The sequence below is a fragment of the Orbicella franksi genome, chromosome 3 (genome assembly GCF_964199315.1).
Source record: "Orbicella franksi chromosome 3, jaOrbFran1.1, whole genome shotgun sequence".
NCBI lineage: Eukaryota > Metazoa > Cnidaria > Anthozoa > Scleractinia > Merulinidae > Orbicella > Orbicella franksi.
In genome coordinates, this window is record NC_138147.1 from 19,314,997 (window position 1) to 19,341,655 (window position 26,659).

Genomic DNA, 26,659 nt, shown 5'->3' on the forward strand with positions numbered 1-26,659 from the left:
CTGTAAGTATTCTCAGATGAAACGTTTCTCCAAATAACGCACCTATTAGCTCGACCACCCCATTTATGCTACGTAAATCTGTTCACAGAAGTGAGTTATTTTATACATTAAGCGTTGCCAATAAGCTTAACCTAAATTCTTGTGGGCATCTGAGGCTATAGCCTGTTAGCAGGCTCCCCAGTAGAAGCGGGAAGAAAAAAGAAGAGAAGAGAGAGGAGGGGCCGGTGAGAGTGAGGTGGCCGGGTGGGGGGGGGGGGGGTTGGGTGGGGGCGAGTTGCCCCCGGATAACGGTTAACTGACAAAAGGCACCAAAAGGCATTTTTGTTCTCCCAGTAACGTTAACGTTGTGATTCGAAAAGATAGGCCTTCAAAATGTCCCCGGGAGAGGTTGAGGATTCAAACATTTGGTCCGAGGGCTAGCAATGGTGATTTGAGCAACAAAACTTCAATTTAAGCTTTGAATTGGCCAGGACATTAGAAGAGTATTTAGGTGGAGTGAGCGCTCGCGGAAACACCTCGGCAGTAGAAAGAGGGAGATGTCTCTCTGTCCTCACGCCTCAGGGCAGTTCATGCTCACAATTACTTGCTCACGCTCTCTCGTTGATCTGCGTAAGTGGGTCTAGTACTTTTTTTGTTTTTATTTTCATTGGCTGCCTTTTAAGGTATAACTTAAAGTGCAATTCCGATTAGGAGCGAAGTTTATGTATGGTTTACAGCCATATTTCCGACCCTTTCATCCTTTTCACGTAACTTTCTATGTTTTGTTGATCCTGCCTGCCGAGAAGCCATTAAAACGCACAAAAAGTTCAGCTTGGAATTAAACCCATAAATTCAGTGTTGAATGAACTTGGCATTAGGGAGCCAATAAAAAATAATGTTTTCGTCACCTACATGACAACGCTGTAAACATTGGAGATGATGATTAAAAACGATGAAAAAAGGAAAAACTGGGAAAGCTATTTTTGATCGACTCTGAAAAACCTAAAAGCTTTTCTTCAAAAAACACCAAATTAACTGGAGAAATTACAGATTAGGTGATCGAAACAAACCAGCACTCTATGATTATGTATCATTTTGTTTCCAAATTGAAAGCAGTATGTTAATTTTCTTGTTGTTCCGTTCGCCCCAGGGGCTCGTCCTTATTAAATCTTTTGTTCCATCCTTATTTAAAATAACTTGAGTTATGCCTGCGCAGTAAATCGACTAAATATGTTTGCACTGTTAAGCTGAATGTCGGTCGGAGAATCGTCAAAATGATGTTATCCTTTGTGGTCTCAATGTTTGTAGTCCTTGGAACTTTTCAAGCGAAGTTTATCAACGGTGATCTCTCCTCTGAATTTACAAACTTTGCTGTTTTGGACGAAGTAGCGACCGTAACATTGTACTGGAGCGTTGACTGGGATTCCAAAACAGTCACATTTGCTGTGGAAGCTTTGACAACAGGATGGGTTGGTTTTGGGATCTCTGCAGGTCGGGGACAAATGATTGGAGCAGATATAGTCATCGGAGGTGTAGCAGATGATGGCAAACACTATTTCATGGTAACTTTTATGTTGCGTGATGACACATCGCTTACATTTCGTAATTGATGTTTTTTATAGACAAGCGTTGATATACAGCTGCTAAAGATAAAGTAGGCTCACAGTAGGTTTAACTTAATTTTAAATAGATACTAAGCCTTCAATTGTTCCTATACCCAGAGAAAAGCGAACCTAGTGACCGAAGACGATCAGGGTATATCGCTACATCTAAATCTACGCTTGGCTACGCCTTTGTATTGCGCCATTAGTTGTGTGTTAAAGCCAATAAGATGCCTAGTCAACCAAACACGGCAAGCTCTTTCACTCAGAAAAGGCATTTTTAAAATCCCCCGGGTAAAATCCAAGCTTAGATGATATGTCTTGACAGGTACACATAGAAAGTGAGTCAAACTATGACCAGCTAATTGTTAACTTTTCAGTCCGTCACATCATTCAGTCTGCCACAAGCTGGTGACTCGGCAATTTTTCTTCTGATAGGGATTATTCCCTTGCACCGATTGTTTTCTTAAACTTTATTACTTTTTACTCAGGACTGTCAGGCAACCAGTTATGGTGAACCAACTGTGGACGAAAAGCAAGATTATGACCTCATATCCTTGACAGAAATTGGCAACAAAACAACGATGAAGTTTAAACGACAATTTGATACGTGTGATGATGGCCAGGACAACAAAATCGAGGTATGATTACGATTGTTTATATATATATACTTTTTTTTAGTTTACTTTATCCTCGTTGAACCATAGAGAGTCGTCAGTGCACAACCGGTTAACCCTGTTGTGACCAGGGGCCCGTTTCTCGAAGGTTCCGAAAAGTTTTCGCACCCGAAGAGCCATACCAAAATCTCAAACCTTTTGACCACAGGGCTGTTTATTTAGAGGTTCACTTCATACAAGAAGTTTCAGGTGTATACACCTCTCTGTCTTTAAATACCGATTAACTAAAAATGGCTTTTCGGGCCCAAAAAGATTCCGGTGCTTCCGAGAAACGGGCTCCAGGGCCGAGGGAGGCGGGAGGTAGGGGAATCGGGAGCTTTTCATATGAAGCCCCCCATGGCCACCTTGCATCACGCTAATAGCATTAAAGCAATGAGCTCCAAATTTGGAGACTGTACCTAACCGTTACCTGAGAAAAAAATCTGCTCTTACAGAACATTGCTCAGAACATTTAGAAAATATTATTAGATGTCTTGTTCAGTTTTAACTAGCTAGTTTTGAGCCCGTTTTGATTGTTTTGTACAAATTCATCGTATAGTGATTAGTCTATTGCGAACGCGTTGCTCTATTACGTTTGCTAACTGCTGATAGAAAACAGTTACTTCTTGTGCACGTGATATTTTTCTGCATGAAACCCTTTCAATTGCCTGATATCTCACAACAAAAAAAAAACTTCTTCTCTAAATATTTCTTTAAATTTGCAGAAGTTTTATTATTTGTCACTGATAGAGTCAGTGTCTTTGGCCGTTAAGGGTCACATCAGCCCAATGAGTTGTTAATAACGACTGACTCGTGAGTGAGGCCACTCTGTGTCGTTGTTGACTACTATAGAAATACTCATCATGCGCAGCACGTGTTTAATTAGACTTCAGTTGTCTACCATACTTGCTTCTTGTTTATCTACTTTGTTTTCATGCATTACTACCTTATGTTGTACAGGAAACATATTTTCTAGGGCAAAACTTGCCTTAATTAATCTAAAAATATATAAGAGGTTTTATACATCCTTGCTAGGAGATGTATAAAAAACATTTGTGACATGACTTTTTCAATAAAAGAAACGGTTAGCGTGTAAAAATGAAGCGAAATATGAGACATCAAGTTACCTTGACTTTGCAGGAAGGAACATCCAAGGTCATTTATGCGTATCATCCCTCAGACCCTCGCTCACCTGACTACTTTCCCAAGCACATAAAGAAAGGTTCCCGCAGTTTAATGCTGCTGAACACTGGTAAAAGCAAGCCAATACTACCAGCTAACTTGACGTTCCTCGACATTCTGAACAACCAAGTAAGATCTGTTTTTAAGAATGAAGTTTTTGTTAGGTTTTATGTTTGTTTGATCATTTTAAGCCGGCTTAAATGTGAGAATATGAAGCCCAAAGACCTAGTGGTGAGGTAAATACATAAACGGGTGAGGTAAATACATAAACGGAATTTTTTATGGCACGCTTAGGCGGGCTATTAGACTGGATTAGTCTAGATATTGGTATTGTGGCTCGAATGGGTCCGGCTCTCCGAATTTGTATTCTTGGTATTGGACTGGAACCAGCTTGGAATGGAGGCTCAAGCGGGGGAATAACATTAAAAAGAGATTAAGAGATTAAAAAGAGATTTATGTTTGTTTGATCATTTTAAGCCGGCTTAAATGTGAGAATAGGAAGCCCAAAGACCTAGTGGCGAGGTAAATACATAAACGGGTGAGGTAAATACATAAACGGAATTTTTTATGGCACGCTTAGGCGGGCTATTAGAGTGGATTAGTCTAGATAATTTATTGGTATTGTGGCTCGAATGGGTCCGGCTCTCCGAATTTGTATTCTTGGTATTGGACTGGAACAAGCTTGGAATGGAGGCTCAAGGGGGGGAATAACGTTAAAAAGAGATTAATTTAATTGTTATTTGAAAAGACTCCCCACATTAGCCTCACTCTTAAACTAGTTCCAGTCCAATAACGAGAATACGAACATGGCCTATCACAAACCAACGCCTGAGTCAACAAAATTTTCTGAAGCATAGCAAATGGCAAAAGGAAAACAATTCACTCCACGAACAAGGGTAAGTGTAGATAGGAGGTTCGATGCCTGTTAGTTGATTCGGCCTTTGGCCTCATCATCTACCACTCCAAGGAAATATTTATTAGAAGTTCCTTAGCTGTTGAGAGGGCGAGTGTGAGAGATACCACCAGTTACAGCTGGGTTGCCGGCCTATTTTCGTGTTGGTCACAGTATCCCAACCGATCCACAGTAAAAACCACCTTTAGGATGACCGTGGAGTTACCAATCCTTCATCTGCATCTGGCAGGAAAAGCGTCCCTCGAGCCTGTTAAACACTAATAAAATTCTCACAATGTAATTGTCTTAATACAGACCAAAGTGCCAGCTGATGAAACGACGTACTGGTGTAAAGTTTTTGAAATTCCAAGGATGGAGAGAGAGTATCATGTTGTCAAGGTAATTATCTGAAGTTATGGTATACGCAGTAGAGCAAGTAATGATTCATAGTGGACATCAACAATAAGGCAATAAGATACCCTCAAAATTAAAGCGAAATGGTGTAGTACACTTGCCTTTGCATACGGTCGGTGCATTTGAAATTTGAATTACACCTTTTGCTGTTCATTTACAGAAAATATCCATTCATTTGAGTCCAAATTTGTTTCATTATGGTCAATATACTCTCATTAACACCAATATGACCTTCATTTGCGCGTAAGGAACCTTCAAGAATAACATTTGCATATGTATTAACATTCAAAATCATCAAAAGATAAACAATACCTTCCTTTGACATTCATTGGCTGTAAATGTATTTTTATTTTAGTCGAAATAAAATTCGTTGTCACGAAACGACAATCATGTACACTTTTGGACATTCCTTTTTCAACAAAAGACTTTCAATAACAGAATTTGCATGAGCACTCACAATCAATTGCATTATTATACAACCATATCCGTGAAAGTGACAATCTTTAGTACGTTGAGACAGACATTACCGTGTTTTCACCTAACGTTAAGAGAAGACAATAGCTGATTAGCGTAATTCAGAGATAACGGAGAGATATCGCGCCCAATTTTCCTCGAAAATTTGATTATAGAACTAGGGACCGTATGTACCTTTTTCAATCGTATTTTCACAATCCTCCCCTTGCAGATATAAATTCAGCCTCTTACGAATCTTTTGCGCACAACTCAGAGGACGCACCGCTGTATACATGTGATAAAGTGACAGTTAGATTTCCCCACAAATGCCACGAAGAAATAGAATCCCATTTGAGCACAGCGAAAGGATAATCAGGGCCTAAATGTGGACAATGGTATCGTTTCATGCAAACATATTTGCCACGATGCCTCAATAGTGAGGCAATTGAGGGATAGATCGTACAGCAAATTTGACATTCTCTCTTCCAAAAATAAATGTTATTATGGCTGTAATGTTTGTCTCACCGCACTTAAGATTGTCATCTTCATGGATATGGTTGTTTAATAATGCAATTGATTGTGAGTGCTCATGCAAATTCTGTTATTGAAAGTCTTTTGCTGAAAAAGGAATGTCCAAAAGTGTACATGATTGTCGTTTCGTGACAACGAATTTTATTTCGACTAAAATAAAAATACATTTACAGCCAATGAATGTCAAAGGAAGGTATTGTTTATCTTTCGATGATTTTGAATGTTAATACATATGCAAATGTTATTCTTGAAGGTTCCTTACGCGCAAATGAAGGTCATATTGGTGTTAATGAGAGTATATTGACCATAATAAAACAAATTTGGACTCAAATGAATGGATATTTTCTGTAAATGAACAGCAAAAGGTGTAGTCAATCAGCAATGAGCAGAGAGGAAAATGTGCACTGTCCTGAAGTCACATGTATGCTAACAAGAAAGTCGGGCCACCTTTCTCACTAGAGATCACATTGTATAGGGATCTACAATGACAGATACCGTATACAATAGATTGCAACAAACAAAAAAAAAAGAAACATTTTATGCCTGGCCCCAAAACTGGATTGCCCGCGTGTCGCCAGGTAAGATGATAGCTATGTTACTCTAAACAAAACTGTAGTTCCTCGTTTAATTAAACCCAGAATTCTCGAGTTAAGAATAAGAAGGAGCCAAAACAACTTTGCCCAGTCATTGTCTATATTTTTGTTAGCTACAAAGTAAAAGATCTCTAATTATCGTTTAGTTTCGACAGTTTTGACTGTCGCTTGCACTGCGGGCACAGCAGCATTAGGCCAAAAAAATAAATTAATTAAATTACTAAATTAAACTCTACAGACATAGAATGAAAATGATCCAGGATGTCACTACACTTCCACTACCAGCTCTCCCTCCCCACCCAAAGACTACACCTTTACGTCATTATTTCTTAATACTCTCATGATTTCCCCTAAGTTTATGTTTAAAAGTGTTAAAAGTGTACCATTTCATTGTAGGTGGAACCTGTAGTTCAGAAAGGTCACGAGGGACTGGTTCATCATATTTTGTTGTACGAGTGTCTCGACAGTTTTCCAACTTCCTTTTTGAATCATTCTGGTTTTTGCTATGACGAAACAACTCCTCGTGAAATCATGGAGTGTGCTGGACAGTCAATAATTGCTGCCTGGGCAATCGGTGGAGGGGTAAGATTTGAAGCAGTAGTACAAGAGCATTATTCTTAGTAATAATAAACTTCCTAAATTGCGATGTAAGTATTTCCACTCGTCAGCAGAAGAGGTTAATCTTTGTAGAACGCCATAGTAAGGTAACAATGATTGACAATTCAATCTGCGTCCATAATCATTTGCTGACATTTCTAGTTATCATTTTAGTGATTTCCGGTCTGTGTTCCGGCAATTTGAGCAAAGACAAACTTCAAAGTTTAGATTCGCGGAAATAAAGAGCTGCAAACTCTTTCGGCCACTTTTTTTGGAAATAAAAGAGAAACAGTTCCAACGATGATTTTAATTGGAAGGAAAAAAACCCTTACAAATTATCATATTTTAATATCACATAGCATTTGACATTTGTTTATTTCTCAGAGCTTTTACTACCCCGAACACGTGGGCCTCAAAATTGGTACCAACGACACGTCAAGATACATTGTTATGGAAACCCACTACGACAACCCAGATCACAGAGATGGTATGTATAATAGCACGTGCCCGAGAAATTATCTGGGTTCTGAGGACGTATCTGAATTGCATTTTGACGGTCATGCTCATATACTGCTATCTAAGAATCTTTCACAGGCATTTTTCAGTAATAGATTGCGTCCTTGCTGAATTGGGTTTTCAGACTTTGTCGACAGCTCTGGTCTTCGGTTGTGGTACACTAACGAAACTCGCATGTACGACGCAAGTACCTTATATGCCGGATGGGATGTCACTTATCAGATGGTGATACCTCCAAAGCAATCTAAATGGGAAACAGTTGGTTATTGCCCAGGAGCGTGCATCGAAAAGGTACATGGCAAAGAAGCGAATGTATATACAGGACTAGATACTTCTTATTGTAGTGATCATGAAGCTATGAAGACTCGCCGGTGATGGCGTATCTTGGCCATCTATATGTACGGAGTATCTAACTGCAAGTTTATTGTAATGTGGAGTTCATAACCCCGGGGGGGGGGTACTCCCTTATATGGGCAATATAGGTGTTTGCGGCCCCAAAAGGTATGGTTTTTCAGCCGTTTTGGTCATAAACAGGGTATCGATTTAAGCTGATTTTGGCCATTTTGATATAAATAGGGTATGGTTTTTGCACTCTAGCCTTGATATGGGTATGCTTTTAAGAAGAAGCCACTTTTTCATCATAATAGAAAAGCAAATCAACAAAAACCTTTCACAAATTATGTTTACGGTAGTTTAACATTGGTCTGAACTAGGGAACTAATTATAACGCAGGTCTGAAACAGGGTTTTGATTTAAGGGTCAGGTCACAAACAGGGTTTCGAATTTTTGGTCAGGTCATAAATACGATAGGGATTATCACAGATTTTGGTCATGAATAGGGTAAGGGTTTTGGGAAGCGGGCCGCACACTCCCGCCCAATTGTTCTGCGAGTACCCCCCCGGGTCATAACCGAATCGGTCGGTTTCTTGACTGTGAGTGAAAATATTTGGGACACCCGCTGTGATATAGATAGCTTGGAAACTTTGTCATAGCGACTAAAATTAGCTTTGATACCCATTTCGCTCTAAATCAGAACTTGCATGTCAGCTATAACATGCAGTTGTACGGCGTTATCTGTGCTCTCCTCATGGGAGCAAAGTTGAAACCTCACACTTCCCTAATACCATTAATGTTTTTTTTCCATAAACAGGGTTTGGAAAACTCTCCGCTGGAAGGACAGAAAGTGAAAGTGTTTGCAGCTCTTCTTCATACACATCTTGCAGGTACAGACGAAAATAATATAAATTTGGCTTGTGCAAAATAACATCCGAAACGAAATTCGCTAACCGCATCCAAGATCAGGTTAGCTGATCTGTGGAAACAATTTTAATGGCATAAAAGGCAGAAATAGACAACAATTTTTTTGTAGGAATGAACGACAGTTTATCCTCAGAGCGCTAATAGTCCTAATACAGTTTTTGTGTATAATTTTTTTTTAATCAATCGCGCCTATAATAAATCATCTTTTTATCGGGCAGGTGAATTTTGTTAAATCGCATTTTTCTAATTTGATTTCAGGCAGGCAAGTAAGAGTGAAGCATATTCGGTACGGACATGAACTTAAAGAAATTGTCTTCGATAACCACTATGATTTTAACTTCCAGGTCAGTGATGAAAATTTCTGTTTTTACGTTAAAATGTCCAGTGTTCTTCTGAAATACTAGAAAAAACGAAAGATCCTTGTTTACTGGGAATGTTGCAGATCTCTTTATTGGGAGTTCCCTGGTAGTTTTAGGCTAGCGAAACTGTATTTTCCACGCAGACTAGACTGTACATAGTCAAGTATCCTACATGAGAAAACAGACATACCCTCGCGATTTCTCGAGCCTCTAGCCACAGCCCTTTTCTCCGGTGAAATGAACTTTCTTATCTTGAGGCAAATTTATTCTCCCACCCGCGTTGTCTTATACATGGTTAATATTGCATAGTGACCAATAAGACTTAACTTTGCCATCTCTTCTGCCTGTTGCTATGGAGCCCCGGATTGAGGCAGTCTCTGTTTACGAAATCCACCTTTTCGGTATTCAGCCCTATTGTACATGATTAGCTCAAGTCCCTTTTTCGCATGACGCATAGGCTAGCTAGTAGATGCATAGGCTAGCTAGTAGATGATCAGCACGTCCATCGATGAACTCTGTCGAAGCATTTAAAGTCTGCTTTCTACAAAATTGTTAGCTCTGGTAGAATGGTCACCCCCCATATCCAGTCACGCTGGGCAAGGAAATCTTTCACACATAAATTTTATCTTTTTAAATAGCTGCGAACCGTTCACACGGGAAATCAAAGTTTGCTTGGGTGACCCTGGGTGGATGGTCATTCGCTTTTTAAAACTTTGAAACGCTTCGGTGACCTTCGTGGATTTAGTGGGAGGGTAGCCAACGTCAAAATTCGAGGTGCTTAATTAGCAATTTGATGAAACGCAAAATCAAATATTTTGATATATCTCTTCAATCGATACCAGATAAAAAGGAGTAACTGGAGGAATAAAGTATCTAACAAAAAAATACATGCATCTCACAACACGGTCATAGTTTTACCTAATTTCCTTTGGTTAAACGCGGTGAACTAAAGAACCTACCGTAGAATTTGAATTGAAACATGCTGAGAGTTTGGAATAATCACCTGATTACGTTCTGCTTATAAAGGTCACCACTTTTGGTTCGAGCGTAATAGTTCCCATGCAATTTAGCGTTAATTCGCTAACACCTTTGATATGTTCATTTCTCTAGTCAGTTTTTGATTTCCCTTTGAGGTTCGAAAATAGGAATTCCGTTGCAAACTATTTGTCGCTTCTCAACTCTTTGTCTCTTATAACGGTCCGTTTGTCGTTCTTAGGAATATCAAATGCTAAAGGAGGAGATCGAGTTGTGGCCTGTAAGTAGAGTTTATACAAGTTTATCTATTCATCTAGATCTAACACATTAAAGTAATGATAAAAAAATTGTTAGCCAAATATATCAACATTTTCAGAACACAAAGGAACACTGACTTTTCAAATGTTATTTGTTGTTCGTCTTTGATATACACACTTAGCTTGTTAATATTTTTTTCCAGCGAGATGAACTGATGGTCTCTTGCACATATAACACGGAAACTTTAAAGGATTTGACTTTTGTAAGTAATGACGGTTACACTAAGCATGTTCATTATACACTTAGTCAGTATCTCTAGCTTGTTACTCGGGCTTCCGTAGGAAAGCCCGAGTCTTAAAATGCAAGCGTTTTGGTCGCCAAAAGGGGGTCATGGTCCCAGGCGTTCCATGCGTAGACCATGGAAACTGGGGACGAGAAACGCGACATTTGCTCGCTCTTCGTGACAGAATGCGGTGTTTTGGCAATAATCGCGCCTTATTCATTCATCTCACATACAAAGATGTCGATCGTTTTCAGAAAAGGTCGGTCCACAAATTATATTGCTTGAAAGCCAGCCAGGTAAGCAAAGTTCACGCTCGAAACGTTCTCGTGAGATAACAACCGAGCCGATTACGGTATGAGTTCAATCTACAAAAACACTGGCAAAAAATAGGTGGTCAATGACGGTATGTGGCTACTGCTGTTATTATTTAGAACACTGCAGTAAAACAAATCATATTGCAATAAAACGAGCGAAATACGAAAACGTTTTTGGACTCGTAGCTCATTAAAAACATGCGACTTGTTTCTTGCACTGCGCAAAATATGTCGATCTCCAAAGTTGTAAAGATAACATTTTCGGTAAATTGAATTAAATATCTTACCTTCAAGTTAGTTGGCTTTCTAGTAGGGTGCAGGAAAAAAAAACGTGTGAATTTGGAGGCACATTAATTAAACCTTCGATTGTGCGGGAAATTGTGCGGGATTATCGACGAACCAATGTTCTTGCCAAGTCCTAAGGAAAATCTGCATTGACGATAGTTCAGCCAGTTATTTCACTAGTAGTTCAAATATATTTAGCAGTCTTAGCAATCGCCAATTCTTTTAGAAAACTGTGGCTGACTACAAAAGAAAATCATTCTGCGTGACATGAACTAGACGAGCATGAAACCAAAATAAATGGCAAAACAGAATGCCGCATCTTCCCCGATAAATGAGAATCCTTTTAAAAATACTCCTGCCTTGATTCAATAAAAATATGTAGCTTGAATACTTCTTCATAAACTGCGTTAAGGGTCGCAAATTCTTGGAAGTTACCCGCAAAATACACAACTTGAAAGTTTACGCAAATTATGTGCAATGCAATTTGAGCCTAGTCACAGGAGTGTTGTTTTCGCGAAGGAGTTTATCATGATTCGTTTTGGCTCTCTCGAAAGGGATTATTCGCTCTTCAAAGGACATATGACTCTTGAAAAGGGTTTAAGATCGCAACACGGCAAAGATGTTCAGCTACACAATTTACTCGGATCGCCACGACAAGCAAACAAACTTCGTACAATTTCTGCTAGCATGTACAAAGTAATCGCCATAAGTTATAAAAAGACCTCGAAGATTCTTTGCAAATACCCTGGTCCCAGAGGTTTTTCTTGATTTTTCTCCACATGAGAGAGCTACAAGAGAACCGCGAAGCGCGACTTGTGTTCGCCGCTTCGCGAAACGAAGAAAAATCAAGAAAAACCTCTGGGACCGGGGTATTTTGCATACAACTTCTCCATCAATGCGTAGACAGCTGTGCTTCATTCTTGAACCAAAATGGTTTAAACTCAAAACTTGCGATAGGATGAAGAGCCCTGGATACTCAACGAAACAACTTGAATTGTAAATATCTAAGCGGAACTCTTGTGCTAAAATATCCTGATTCGTTAATTTGCTTTTATTGTGTCCAATACGCGTTTTCGTAAAGTACGATTTGATGCTGTGGTACGAAGCCCGAGTAAACGCTCTTAGAGCGTCTAGTTTCATTGATCCCTCGGAATCAAGCAACCTTAGATCACGTCTGAACAATATAGACTAAAAACACTCGACGGTACGTCGGCTAGTCGGTTGGTAAATCAGTGAAATGACATTCAGTCAGTCAGCCAGTCAGTCAGTCAGTCAGTAAGTCAAACAGTCAGTACGTCAAACAGTCGATCGGTCGGTCGATCAATCAGTCATTCAGCGAGTCATTGATTAGTCGTTAATATAAGCCGGGTGGTGATTCAGTCAGCTGTCACCTATGCAGTCATTCAGGGAGTCAGTCATGCAGTCAGCTGTCAGACATGCAGTGCGTCAGTCAGTCAGTCAGTCAGCCAGCAGACATGCAGTCAGTCAGGTAGTCAATCAGTCAGTCAATCAGTCAGTCAGTCAGTCAACCAGTTAGTCTGCTGTCTTAATGCACACTTAGGTAAGTCACCCCCTGTTGGCTATCAATCATTCAGGCAGTCAGCTCTCGGTCAGTCATTCAATCAGTCAGTCAGTCAGTCAGTCAGTCAGTCAGTCGTTCAGTCAGTCGTTCAGTCAGTCAGTCAGTCAGTCAGTCAGTCAGGCGGCCGATCGGTCGGTAGGTCGGTCGGTCAGTCAGTCAGGTAGTTAATCAGTCAGTCAGGCAGGCAGTCAGCTAGGCAGTCTGCTTTTTTTTTTTATCAGATTTAGGTAAGTCACCCCCTGTTGGCTATCAATCATACAGGCAGTCATCTCTCGATCAGTCAGTCAGTCAGTCAGTTGGTCGGTCGGTAGGCCGGTCGGTCAGTCAGGTATAGTCAATCAGTCGGTCAGTCAGTCTTCGATTTCTTCCGATTCTTGATTCTACCTCTGATACTTCCTCGTCGTTGAACTATGCTGATAGTCTAGGCCTCAAACCATTCATTACGGCAAGTTTGGTATCTGAGGTATAAGAGGACATTAATTGTTTGTCGTTCTTTCAGGGAGGTTTTGGAACAAGAGATGAGATGTGCTTGGTTTTTCTGATGTACTATCCTCGAGTAAATTTGAAAAAATGCTCCAGCAGGGATCAAGTGGCATTTGCAAGCGTTTACTTGAAACATTTCTGGTAAATAATAATGGTTGCATTAATTTGGACATATGTATTCCGTCTGGGTTGTATGTGACATTATTTTCTTTTCTCTTATTCCAGACGGAAAATCATTATATTAGAATTATGAAAGAGAAATTATACACGTTCGCTCACATATTCATTTAGGCATTTAAGTCAGGCTCACAAAGGGCCTAAAATTAATGTTACGTACAACTTCGCGCTACCCCTCCTATTTAAGAACAACGGTTTATTGTCACTTTCACAAGAGATTGATAATTTCTTGCTTCCACTCACTACCTCTTAATCCTGGATCTTGGTCTGAAAGATAACTTTTCAAACTTCTCAGCAGCGTAACTCAAGATTCAGGGATTCGGTCACGGGTATAATGCTAACTGGTTGTTATACGTTATACTTACAATTAAAACTGTATACTACTGTACTCAGTTGTTCAAAAAAAAAGCTTATCCGGGCTTGGTTGTTCAAAAGAGGGTTAGTTTCTAATCTCAGATGAAATTTTTTCAACACGCACATTAGTTGTTGAGCGCTAAGCCGCTTACGGCTCACCTAGGGTCAGGACAGAGAGTTAAATGTACGTATACTCGCAACGTGGATTAACGCACTCACCTCTGCTTAAATGAAGGAAAATTTAAACAAAATGAAGAGCTTGACACAGATGTGGAAGGTTCACTGCCCAGCTGTTTGGCCTTAGACTTCGTTTTCGTTTTGGTTTGAAATACTATTGGTTAACTCGCCTAATAGTTCCTGATTTTGATTATATAAAAGTTTTCGATCCACCGTTACTTTAGGATTTTCTTACGTCGCGCAGTGGGTTAAGCAGTCCTCTGGTCAGCTCTAACCTTCAGCTTCTAACAACAGAATTGACGCGCGATTGAATTTGAACCCCGCGTCAAATAAATTTAACCCAGGGTCAGAAGGATTTGACCCTCTTGTGAGAAACTGGGCCCAAGTATTTATTTATAGTTTGAAGGGAACTAGAATCAGTGGTATGAATAGAAAAGAGTCTGGCATGTTACTTTGGTAGTAGGCCCACTTGCACTGAACAGACAGAGCTGTTATTAAGATAATTTATGCCATTTCTCGTTTGGACTGAACAGACAGAGCTGTTGTTAAGATAATTTATGCCATTTCTCGTTTGGACTGAACAGGCAGAGCTGTTGTTAAGATAATTTATGCCATCTCTTGTTTGGACTGAACAGACAGAGCTGTTGTTAAGATAATTTATGCCATTTCTCGTTTGGACTGAACAGACAGAGCTGTTGTTAAGATAATTTATGCCATTTCTCGTTTGGCCTGAACAGACAGAGCTGTTGTTAAGATAATTTATGCCATTTCCCGTTTGGACTGAACAAACAGAGCTGTTGTTAAGATAATTTATGTCATTTCCCGTTTGGATTGAACTGACAGAACTGTTGTTAAGATAATTTATGTCATTTCTCGTTTGGACTGAACAGACAGAGCTGTTGTTAAGATAATTTATTTCATTTCGCGTTTCAGGAAGGGCGGAGCTAATTTTCTTAACATCACGCCGGAAACATGGAGTGACAGGGTGACAGAGGACCTTCGACAAGCTTACAAGGACGAAAACACTAGAATAAATGTTAATTGCCAGGGATATAACAACCAACAAATCCTGGTGAGTTTCGTAAACTTCATTAAATGCTTTTCATTGAAAAGTGGGGAGATTCTTTGATGTACCAGCAAGGAATCTTTGAATTGTAATAATTGTTCTACAAGATATCACAAAACAAAGGTGTTGAAGTTCTTCTACATTTAACCAGCCGTATCGGGTGCAGGGTGCAGGATGCCGAGTGCCAGGTGACGGGTGCCGGGTGCCGGATGCCGGGTGCCGGGTGCCGGGTGTCGGGTACCGGGTGCCAAGAGGACGGAATTTGATATGATATTTTATTGTTCACAGAACGTGAGTTTTTAATGACAGCCATGTTGTGACAAGCGTTAAAAATAATAGTAATTAGAATTTACCTCCTTTTAAAGATTTTGTTTTATTATTATTATTATACTTCTCCTTGATCTCCGTGCTTTCAGGACGGCGGTAGTCATTCAAAACCCAAGATCGTTTATTCGTACCAGCCTGGCAATGGTCCCTGTGTTCGTAAAATTCACAACGAATTCGAATTCGAACACGAGCAGAGTGCTAGTGGACGTGACGTCAGTTCCAGCGTAATGATGGCTTTACCAACAGCTCTTATCGCAGCACTTTACAGAATGCTCTGACGACGCTGCTTTCCATTTCAAGCCGGACTGCTTCTTGAAGCATTGTGACGTTTCTACCGGCAACATAGACTGAGACTGAGGAAGTTGATGTACAAAGGAAGCACAGATTGAATTTTATGTGTTTGAACTTTCCGTAGAAGTAGCCACCGATAGAATTAGTTATGTTTTGAATTAAAATTAGTGTACCCAGGCCATATTCGTATTCTCGGTATTGGACTGGAACTAGCTTGCAATGGAGGCTCATGCGGGAAAATATCATTAAAACGACATTTATGTCATTTGCATTTGAAAAGATTCCCCGCACATTAGCTAGTTCCAGTCCGAATACCGGGAATATGAATTTGGCCTATTCACTTTTTTGACCACACTCACAAAACGAAGGTTTTATATATCGCTCAATGAGCATTCTCTTTGGTCTATTCGAACCTCGCCAAACTGCCACCACAGAGACACATGCAAGTAGCCATGGTAAATATGTGGCCGTTATGGCGAGATAAGGCTATAAAATAAAGCTCCTGTTCAACTGTTTACCGTTTAGGTGTGGACTAAATGAGCGCCGTACTCGTGCAGACGAAAGGAGTAACATGTGTTTGCATAGTTTTACGTGTGAACAAGTAAACCAAACAATGAAACAAAACGAAACGACGACAATATCATGACCCATAACCTTTACATACATACTTTATTGTTACCTCCCCAATGGGGCTTTTCAGGAACAATTACTTAAATTACTAAGTTACTAATAACTACACAACCTTTCTATGTTACTTGGAAACACCACGCTCTCTCTCAGTATATTATATCTATTTATTTTTCAGCCTACTCAATACATGTAACAAATCACTTTGAGCTTGCTACATGCCAATGGTGATGCGAGCTGAGCACTTCATGTAGTTTAACCTGAAAAAAATAACGTGTACAAAAACATAATTAGCAATATAAAGTATATTCTTTTTACCTTTCAGGGTTGGTTTTTATTTGTGATGCTCTTTGTAGTTGTATTTTAATTTCAATATTTATACAAGGCACATGGAAAGTTTCCGAAGAAATCACTCCAGGCTTCCATGATGGAATTTGGCACGTATGCAGTCATGAAATCATGTCATAATTACATAAAGCGCTCAATACTGGAGTGATGGGGACGTAATGTATGCATAATGAGCCTTTTTTTAATAACATCATTATGATAGCTGGTCGCTTGTTTTGATTTTTAATCAACGATTATCTTTTGATGAGAGAGTATTCTCTTATGCTAATAGTTCAGCTACGGCTGATGAAAGTTATTGTAAAACCATACGACAGCTACAGGCTAGCCCATGGTCCATCTTTAAAAACTGCTAAAAAATGAGCAGACTTTTTCTATTAGCAGCATCTTACAATTTCTGCAGGTTGCTCGGCAATACTTTTTCATCATTTTGTGTTGGCAGCTATAGAAGAACAGCTCGTAGTTTTTACACTTCCTTCGACTCTTACGATCCACGCATCGTCCACGCTTCTCCTTGTCGTTCATAACTGCTAAGACATCTAGAAAATTAAAAAGGGGTGGTCAGAACGAGTACCCTGCTTTCTTCTGGATATCACCAGATCTGTCAAATGTACACGATATACGTTGCTTTATTCTTGTAATATGCCTAATAATACACATGCAAAAACTTCAGCATGCTGATTGGCTGAGAGCAAGTCAATTAATCCAAAACAGTGCAGAAAGTTGAAATTGAGTGCAAAAAGTTAAAGTGGAGTGCACAAAGTTGAAATTTTAAAAATTGCATCTATATTATTAAGAAGTGGTCAAATGGTTTTTCACGTGCAATTAGGAATAAATAAGCATTCGTGAATTTTTCAGAGACTACAAATTACACTCGCCCTACTGACTCGTGCATCTGTCGAAGGAAATTCTACAATGCTGGTGACGCGATACTTATGCGCTACAAGGATTCGCAATACAATTCAGTGAAACCTTAGTGCAGCAGGATACTCGGAATAATCAGGGATAATAATGACGTCACTCGCTCTTCACGTCGCGGTCTTTTTCGTAACAACATAATGAAATGGTGGCCGCTGGAGGTATTCACGTACGATTAACCTCCCCAGTCTCACTACGCTGTAGAAAGCGCATTCGAGAACCGAGTAATAATTATAAAGAAAAACCTCTTTGGTGTAAAGAGAGAGAAATAGCCAGGACAGTCACCCTCGCAATTTTGAACGATCCGTTTAAAACATGGATTAACTTATATAACAATTTATTTTTTTTTTAATTAGCTAACTTGAATTCAAACTTCAGAACGGAAAAAAAAACGTAGTTTTGGCCGCGCGCCAGGCTCCAAGTTTGAAAAAATGGCGGGAATTTCGTCGATCATCTAAACAAAAAAGTTACGAACTTTATCTGCTTTCCCAATTTTCCCAGTATGTAGCAACATTTTCTCGCCCCTTATGGAAAGCTGGTGTAATGTTTCAAAGGGTATCAATTTTTTTGGACGTCAACAACATCAACAAGGTTTTCGAACCCATTATTCCAAGCGGCATACAAGACATTTCGGTGCGAAGCCACATTTTTCCCACCAACCCATTTACATAATGCATCCATATATCCACACCACTGAATATATAAGTAAGAGAGCCTCCAGCAGGTAGGGGGAGCTTGCCCAAGTATAAATAAATCAACCGAGCGACATCCTGGCGGCCCTTATTACAGTCTCTCCACCATTGCAACCAGCATCGCCCGAGCCCGCAAGCAGGGATGCGCAGTAAGCTGCGCAGTACGTTTTTTCGCTCTGAAAATTCAAACCGAAAGTTACCCTCGGTAATTTTCCAATGCAAACTATCAACATTAAAATGCAAATCACTACTGACAATAATGACAACGTGGACATAAAAAGCATTACTCACTGCACATCTGATACGTATCGACAGCATGCACAAAAAGATAGGAAATGTAATTTTAGAAGTTGAGTGACATTTAATTAATGACTCGTTTTAAAATCTTTCTTATGATATGAAATTGTTTAAACATTTTTATCATTGACTTGTTGACTTGTTGACTTGTCATGACATTGCAAGTTGTCTGCACTATTTGTTAGTTAAATGTATATACTGCGTGTGTACATATCAAGCTGTATTGTTACATCGAGGCATCATAGCGATCAACTTTAAACCGTTCTTTTCTATCTGAGTTGTCATTCTGGTTTACAATCCTGATATGAGTTAAAGGTTCAAAAGAATCTCAGTCTTTTGTTATTTCCATGGGTTGCTTACCTTTCAGAAACTCTCTTTTTGTAAGATCCCTGTCTTCTTGATTAAGGTTGTCATCATTAAACGTTGCGGTGGCAATTCCAACACAAATAAGGGCGACTAGAAGAACAACTACTCTGGAGTGAACCATTGTCAGTTATTTCACTTAGGGTTGCTGAGGAAACAAACGTACAACATAATTTAAAACAATCCAAGTTTGTTTTCAATCACCGGTTCTCAGTTATTGCCGGCCCTTGTAGACTCAATCAGAAAATTAGCTAATTTTTATTACCAGAAATTTCACAGAGATTTGTGTATTACAGAATAGGTAGCTATATAGCAACTTCAGAATAGTTCATTGAGAAAATTTCCATTTAATTTTTAAATGCAATTGAAATTCCCAAATTTCCCAAATTTCCATATTACCAGTGTCTTACATTGAAATATTGCATTAGATTTCGATCGTTGAAGTTTGCGAGCCAGTTTAATTTTGAGACTACTCAGCAAACCACGTATAATAGTATTAACAATTGTTTCCTTGTGGAATTTTCCCCTGTTCAGTAAACTGTTATATTACAAATAGTTTTTGATCAGTTATATTTGTAAAGTTTGCAGGTGATGAACGGCATAAACACAGAGGAAGGAAGAAGTAAAGGGATTATTATATATGATGTTTCCAGTCAGAAATGATTGGAGCAAGATGCGAGGTAAATGAACTAAAGGAAACTTCTTGGCCCACGTCACTGAATAACTTAATACTGGATGATACTGTAAACTCCAAACTCTGATTAAAATGCCTTAAAATCCAATATTACCCGAATGGGATATTAAATAAAAACGAATAAGAACATAGTCTGCAAGGAAATTACCCTATTGGAAGTCCTCTTCTTCAATGGCTAAGAATGGGCGAGGACCTGTGCTCTGTGATCAGACGAATAACCGTGATCTCATCATGACAGCGGCAGAAAAAAGCTACTAATTTGAGGTTACGAAGAACTTGTCAGTTAAAAAAAAAGCAAACATTGCGTTGATATTCAATCAAACCCGCCTTTCTGTGCGATAATTTCGTCTTGGGGAGAAAATAAACTGATTGATGAATTATAAACAAGTCGCGATTGCGTGTTTTATTTGATTTCAGAGATAGCACGAACAATATGTTAAAAATATCACTCTGTATTTTTGTCGAAATGCCAATAACACCAGGACTATGAAAGTAGGAACTAAAAATCATTTCAATACGTGAATTTGCGTCGAAAGTCTTATGGAGACTAACTATCATATGTTCCTTACGGCCACTTGAAGCTTTTCAAGCTTAATAAATATGTATGTTGTGGCCGCCATTTGACTGAGCAGAATGTGATTGCGCCAAATTAAAATTACAGTTAGTGGCAAAATTACAATCATGCTACTTTTAAACTACGTCAGTAATCACGCAATAAATTGTAGGGAACAAATGAATTCAGTTGGTTAAAATTGTTTTATTCAAACACCAGCGTGTTTTGTTTCTCCGTGAAGCCTGAAGTACTGTTTGGATCCCTGTTGAAATAAAAATATTGGTTAAACTGATAATAGCGTCAGTAATAAAGAATTTAGGAAGCGGAGCGCATGAAGTTTAAATGAACCGCAAAGTAAGAAAGGTGTCTGCATTTTGTTTGGCAGGTAGTCTGACCATTATACGGAAGTATCTGGATATCAAAATGAAATGAACATTAAAATAAGTGAATTAAAACACAGCGACGTTGTTGTGATGCGTTTTCATGGTTTGCGAGAGGAACGATGAAATGTCTCAAACTTTCCCTGCTGCCGCCACCTTGAAGGCGTAAGGATAAGGTTGAAAGCATAATGTCCTCATCTTCAGAATCAAATTCTCCTCAACTATTGGGTGCAGTTTAATATTTATTTATCAGCGCGTCTTCCACAGTTAACCAAACAGGAAATAAAGAGGCCAAAGTATGTGTGAGTCAGCTTTCGCTAAACTAATAGTGGGCGTACTATCGCTGTACAATCGCTGCACGCCTACGTATCATCAATAAATCGTCAGCACGATTAATGAGCAATGGAAAATTCTCTTTATCGTACCGTAGGAGGACAGGTAAAAGTAGAACTTAATTTCTGTTCGCTATTTTTATAATGAAACAATTTTCTAGATGACAGCGAAAGACGAACGTTTTAGTTTTCAAAAGGTAGTCCATCACACACGTAGGTGTAGTGAAAAGTATTCAATACCACGGCTTTGCGGTAACCTTCAACAGGAAGCTCTTAGCTAGGAAACCCGCTATGTGTTTTAAAATACAACTTTTCCAAGCCCTGACCATTACTCTGTATTAGAGAATTACTTTGACAATGAAATTGAAAATAAATGCTCAGCTGTGTGTGTTTTTATCAGCTGCACGGCACGTGCGTGTATAAATAAATGAACGCACACTAAACACTGATCACTTGGTCATGGTCTTAATTATTGAAAAAGATAAAAATTCCACTCACGATGTTGCAATTTTTGATCAGGTTTCTTCGTTTTAGAAGAGAAAGTTGGTGAATACGATGAGGTGGTGCAGGTGGTACCTCCTACCAGTTAACTCGAACAGCTAGACTAACAGGAGTTGTCTACAAAAGACGCAATAAAATGCTAAAGATACCTATTTCTGGTCGTCAATTGGAGACTGGAGAGATTGTGGTCAAAATCTCGAAAACCACATTTAAACGTGTAACATTAGTATTCCCTTCTTCTCGGAAGCAAGTTTTAAATGTTTCGTTTGAGGCAGGCGCCGAAAGTAAAAACTCTGAAAAAGATGTAGGGTGCTTTCCATTAGATGAAAAATTCTGGTTTGAATTTCCGACGACGACGTGGTCGCCTACTTTTCAGCGTTCCTCCTGGCATCCCAAATTACTAGCTATATCAATCATCTACATATTATGTCATTTTTATTAGGATGCGCCGGGCAGGGCAGAGTAGAACAGTCGAATACAGCTGAAAAAGCACGAAATGTCCTGCGGCAAAGTCGGAATTCACTTCTGGTCCTTTAATTCCAATAAAGTTTGCTGCATGCACAGATATTTTGTTGAGACCAGAGGACACTTGAGAACTTTGCGCACCTTATCATGGAAATATTTCGATTTCTGTTCTAACGCACTTATGCGCCGCGTTTGAAAAAAGCATGCTTTATGTTTGGCCCTCCGCCGCGCTTGAGCATGAGGAACGCAGTTTGGGCAGCGTCCACACTACGCTGGGGAAATTTTAAAATGCAGATTTATTTCTACGGTTAGGCCGACCATCCACGCTAATCTGTCACGAAAACGGAGATTTTCGAAAACGCTCTTCGAACCGGAGGAATTTAAAAACGCCGACTCTTCGTTTTCGAGTGGACGGAACACATTTTGAAAACTGTGCTTTTCGAAAATGATGGTGTAACGAGAATCATGTGATTTCCCTGACATTGTTCCTTCAAACAGAAATCCGAAATGACCGGTGATTGTTGCGTTTTAAATTCCTCCGGTGTAGTGCGGACGGAAATTAGTTGATGCGTTTTCAGAGTGAAACCTTCGCTTTCAAATTTCTCCAGCGTAGTGTTGACGGGGCCTTGCTCCAGAGTGGTTACGAGGGAGGACGGCGAAATTAATGACACGAGGATCATGCATGTAATCTTTGACCCAGTCAATTATGGCTTCAAGTACTCTTTGCGTGCTCAATCGGCAGACATGGGGCGTTTGTGCATCGTTTTCACGCTTTTGTTCAGCGTGTACAGGAAAAAACGATCCGATAATGTGGATGGAGCGTTTACCAAGATTCTTTTTTAAAACAGGAAACACTGAGTAGTGTGGACAATTAAGGCCTTTCCTCATTTTTCACTACCGACGCTTTTGTTGATGATTCTCATTGCTTCTTCCGATCGTGGTCAATTTTCTGATATTGTCCCCGCGTTGTTTTTTTTATCTCAAACTCATCACCACTTACATCGATTACCTCCAAATAATCTTTCAACGGTTGGGTTGTTTCCCCTCCTCCCCCGGCCCCCCCCCCCCCTCCTACCACCCACATCGTGTTCTTTCTTGGATTCTTTTGTGACTTTCCTTGTTCAACTTAGCTATGACTAAACCGAATTCGGTCATGTCGAAGAACTTAAAAAGTAACAATAGTTTTATATGTATTTTTACCAGCACTTCCAGCTGGTAGATCAAGTTAGGTTTCTTAACGAACAGAATTGTACCCACTAAAACCTACATCTCGCAGTTCTGACGGCTCGAACAATTCCTACAAAAGGTATGGAATGGCTCTTCGGACTCTCGATCTGTCTTTTGTTAAGCTTCAACGGTCATGCTACTCGTAGGAAATATGTTTTTAGCGTTAACTTCAACTTTTAGTCAGATTAGTGTTTATCCTATCCGATATCCCTTTATTGTCGTTTCATTACAGTAATCTAACAAATTCAACAAGGTGTACTGCAGAATTCGTTGCATATAATTTTCATCTCTTCTGGTCTTTGACATCCGTCATTATAAAGAGCCTCAAACAGGCAGTGAGAAAGATCCCTTGGGTCAGGACAGCCGGATAGTTCAGAATCTGAAAATAATAAAACAATAACAATGACAAAAATTGGATAATGGCTTAGATACTACCACATGTGTAGTATTAGGGGCGGCTTTTTTCAGCTTAGCCTCCATCCTAGTCTTCAGCACTGCACTGATGAGGCCCAGAAGGCCGAAACAGTACTGTCTGCAGTTAGTGACATATATATATATATATATATATATATATATATATATATATATATATATATATATATATATATATATATATGTATAGGTTGAATAGACAGAAGAAGATGCGAACTTTTCTCGTAGGAGGTCTTTAATTTAAGTGGAAGTTTCGCCCATTCGGGCTTCTTCAACACTAGGAATATCAATACTCGGAATAAAATTTACAAAAAGTGAAAAAGCCTTAAATAAGTTACAAAACAATAACTTACAAAGAAAACAAAGAAATAAAAATTTTTTTCACATAAGATTACATAAGAATTACGTAATAATAAAAATAGTAAAACGCCCGCTAAAAAGCAAATAAAATCAAGTAAAATACAGCAGCAAGATGGAGTTGATTGTAGCGAATCCTATTCCTGGAATTAAACTCGCACCTTTTGTTGAGTCCATGAGGTGCGAGGGTGCATAATTGAGCACACCAAAAGGCCTCACTTGTAAGCAAACGGTCATCAAGACTATTGTTATTAACACTAAGATTACATAACTGTTCAATAATTCAAAATTCAAAATCTGCCAGAGCATGAGGCTCTTTGTTAAAATGAATAGCAACTTCACAAGTACGTTTTTTGGTGATCATAGAAGACTTGTGGTTGCGGAAGCACAATAATTCGTTTTTTGCAGATGAGAACTTTCTTCAGGTTCATGGTACGGCTATGGGTCCCAAAAACGCATGCAGTTACGCTGATCTAGCCATGGGAATTATTGATAAGAAAGCCAAATTAGGGGAAATTAAACCCAACCTGTGGTGGAGGTACAGGGATGACATTTTTGATCTGTTTTCAAGTTTCGTTGCAGGGCCCGTTCCATCCTGAAGCTTAACTCACGTCATGCAGTAGAATCGCCACGTGCCCCTTCTGAACGAAGCGCTGGTTAATTGCATGCTACTCGCCCTCCACTCCACCCTCACAACTTCCCCCTACACGAAAAACACTTATATAAATGTACATCGCTGAAAATCTATCGATTACTGTTGAATGTCCACGTGAGTTTTGAAGATATTTCTCTTTTTATAATTATGTAAACAACGGTGATTTACACATTTTTCTTCTGATTTAAAAGAAAACCTTGTTTGATATCGCCAGCTGCTGCTTAGTGACTCGCTTTCTTATGCGTCAATTTGATATAAGATATGACAAAAGAGTCAGACGCTTTCTTTGTCCTATCGGTCAGTTGCCCGCTGGTTTCTACTGTGCTTCTCGAGCCTGAAATTAAAACCATTTCAATATGGCTGAAAATAATACTCTTATAAAAAGATGCAGTGACAAAAAATTACTGGTGACAGACACTCACCAACGAGAAGGTAATGATGTTTGTCGAAGCTAAACCAAGAAACAAAAAATCAAATAATTTACACTTAAAACGACGTGTAGCAGGTGGAAGAAAAAAAGAAGTTGAAGATTAACCCCCGCTACGTTAAACGCCGCTTTATTACTTCTTTTTATTTTTTGATCAGGAAAGTAGAGCGAAAGTAAATTGAAAATACTTGCCTCTGAGAATTTGTCTCAAATATAGAGCGCCAACTGAGGAAGTATCGATATAGCATAGCCCGTCCATTTGAACAGCACCGCCTCCATTCGACCAAACGCGAGAAGCAATGAAGTGAAAACAACTTTTAGAATCAGCCGAGACAGCGATACTAGACTCTTTTATTCCACGATTGTTCTATAATAATTGTTTATATATATATGTTTTATCACAAATGGCCAAAAACAAAACAAAACAAAAAACAGGAACATTTCTGAATCCAGCACCCAAAATGGTTATAAATCTTACATGGTAAAGCGCTTTAGAATATTTTATAATTTTAGCGCTGTATAAATCTAATCTTATTATTATAAATAAAGAACTAAGACACCTGATGCGCTGTCCATTCATGGCGAGGTTTCTAAGATGTCATTAATATTTTAAGCTCTTCAAAGCAGGTCGACGGAATTCTTGTGAATATTTCATCACTTCATGACATATATTATGCCGAGCGTATGAAAAACGTTTTCTGATTAATGAGGCGCTTCGTGTTTTTTTCTTATAGAAAGTTCATTTGTAGTTTTTTGTTTAGACGTTTTCGGGAGATATTTCTATTTTAAATCAAGTCTATTTTGGATCTGTCTAAAGCAAGCCCAATTAATTTGCATGTCGGCTCTTATTTAGTTATTTATCACTTCAAAATTTTGTGTTTCATCGCAGAAAACTGGTTTCGGTGTAAATCATTTGTTTGATTTATATTCGTTACTAATGATTTAGGATTTTAATTTAAACCAGTAAAGTTTGTTTTTTTTTTGAAAAACCAGGATCTTTTAGATTATCCATGAATAGAGGCATGAACTGTTTCTTTACCTTTCGGGACGTTTTTGTGCAATTAAAGTTATCATATTTGAGTAGTAAGGCGGGGGCATCCCGAAAGATTTGCATCCTTTTCAAAAAGTAGGATTTCATCTAAAGCTTATAAATCCACTTCATAATTTTACGTTTGCTTGATCGTAAAAGCTAATTTATATCTATATGCGTTTTATCATGCATGCGTATATGAAGAGTTTTTTCTCTTTTTTACGTTACTCTCTTAATAAAGCCTGGAATTTTTGGTGACAGGATTACCCACCTTCTATCAGTGTTCCCTTGTTTGCTGTATCTTGTGATAGTACTTTTAAGTGAAATGGAAGGCCGCTAGCACCAAGCACCACTGAAGCAAATATAGCAACGAGAAATGTGTTTGGTAACATTTCGAGGCGCTCTTTATTAACCACTCTGGACAGCTGTTTGAATAAAGTTAAAGGGAAGTCAATTCAAAACAAAACAAGAGACTTGGCAAATCGACAGCTACGATACAACCAAACTAAGTTTTTGACTGGTGTTATTCATGTGTTCCAACGTTCCTCAACGATTAACATTCGTTGATTTTATTTTTTTTTTTTTTAATAAACAGGTCTCAAGTTATTCTTCTTGAGTGCCTTTCAGTAAGCATACATATGCTACGCTCTTAACCCTGAAGAGCATGAAGCATTCCTCACTGCTGTAAAAATGTAAATCTCAAGAATGAACAATATCTTAAACAAACGCAAACCTAACATGGGGTTTTGGCTTTGGCGA

At 38.9% G+C, this 26,659-nt stretch overlaps 1 protein-coding gene and 2 long non-coding RNA genes across 3 annotated transcripts; 1 reads left to right on the plus strand and 2 right to left on the minus strand.

Moving 5' to 3' along the window:
* The first annotated feature begins 1,069 nt into the window (after positions 1-1,069).
* LOC145481655 (DBH-like monooxygenase protein 1) lies at positions 1,070-15,601 on the plus strand. Its single transcript, XM_081460182.1, has 14 exons — positions 1,070-1,541; positions 2,072-2,221; positions 3,377-3,547; positions 4,626-4,709; positions 6,698-6,883; positions 7,283-7,385; positions 7,539-7,705; positions 8,565-8,637; positions 8,933-9,018; positions 10,250-10,288; positions 10,469-10,528; positions 13,230-13,354; positions 14,855-14,993; positions 15,404-15,601. The coding sequence occupies exons 1-14, from the start codon at positions 1,254-1,256 to the stop codon at positions 15,590-15,592; spliced, it is 1,860 nt and encodes a 619-aa protein (XP_081316308.1). The 5' UTR covers positions 1,070-1,253; the 3' UTR covers positions 15,593-15,601.
* Positions 15,602-15,617: 16 nt separating this feature from the next.
* Positions 15,618-20,073, minus strand: LOC145481656 (uncharacterized). The gene is made up of 4 exons (XR_014048668.1): positions 19,690-20,073; positions 18,845-18,995; positions 16,970-17,116; positions 15,618-16,492 (listed from the first exon to the last, which is right to left on the minus strand). It is a non-coding gene; the product is annotated as an uncharacterized LOC145481656 (long non-coding RNA).
* A 3,062-nt stretch (positions 20,074-23,135) lies between these two features.
* On the minus strand, positions 23,136-26,309 carry LOC145481747 (uncharacterized). The gene is made up of 2 exons (XR_014048676.1): positions 26,172-26,309; positions 23,136-23,378 (listed from the first exon to the last, which is right to left on the minus strand). It is a non-coding gene; the product is annotated as an uncharacterized LOC145481747 (long non-coding RNA).
* Between the last annotated feature and the right edge of the window lie 350 nt (positions 26,310-26,659).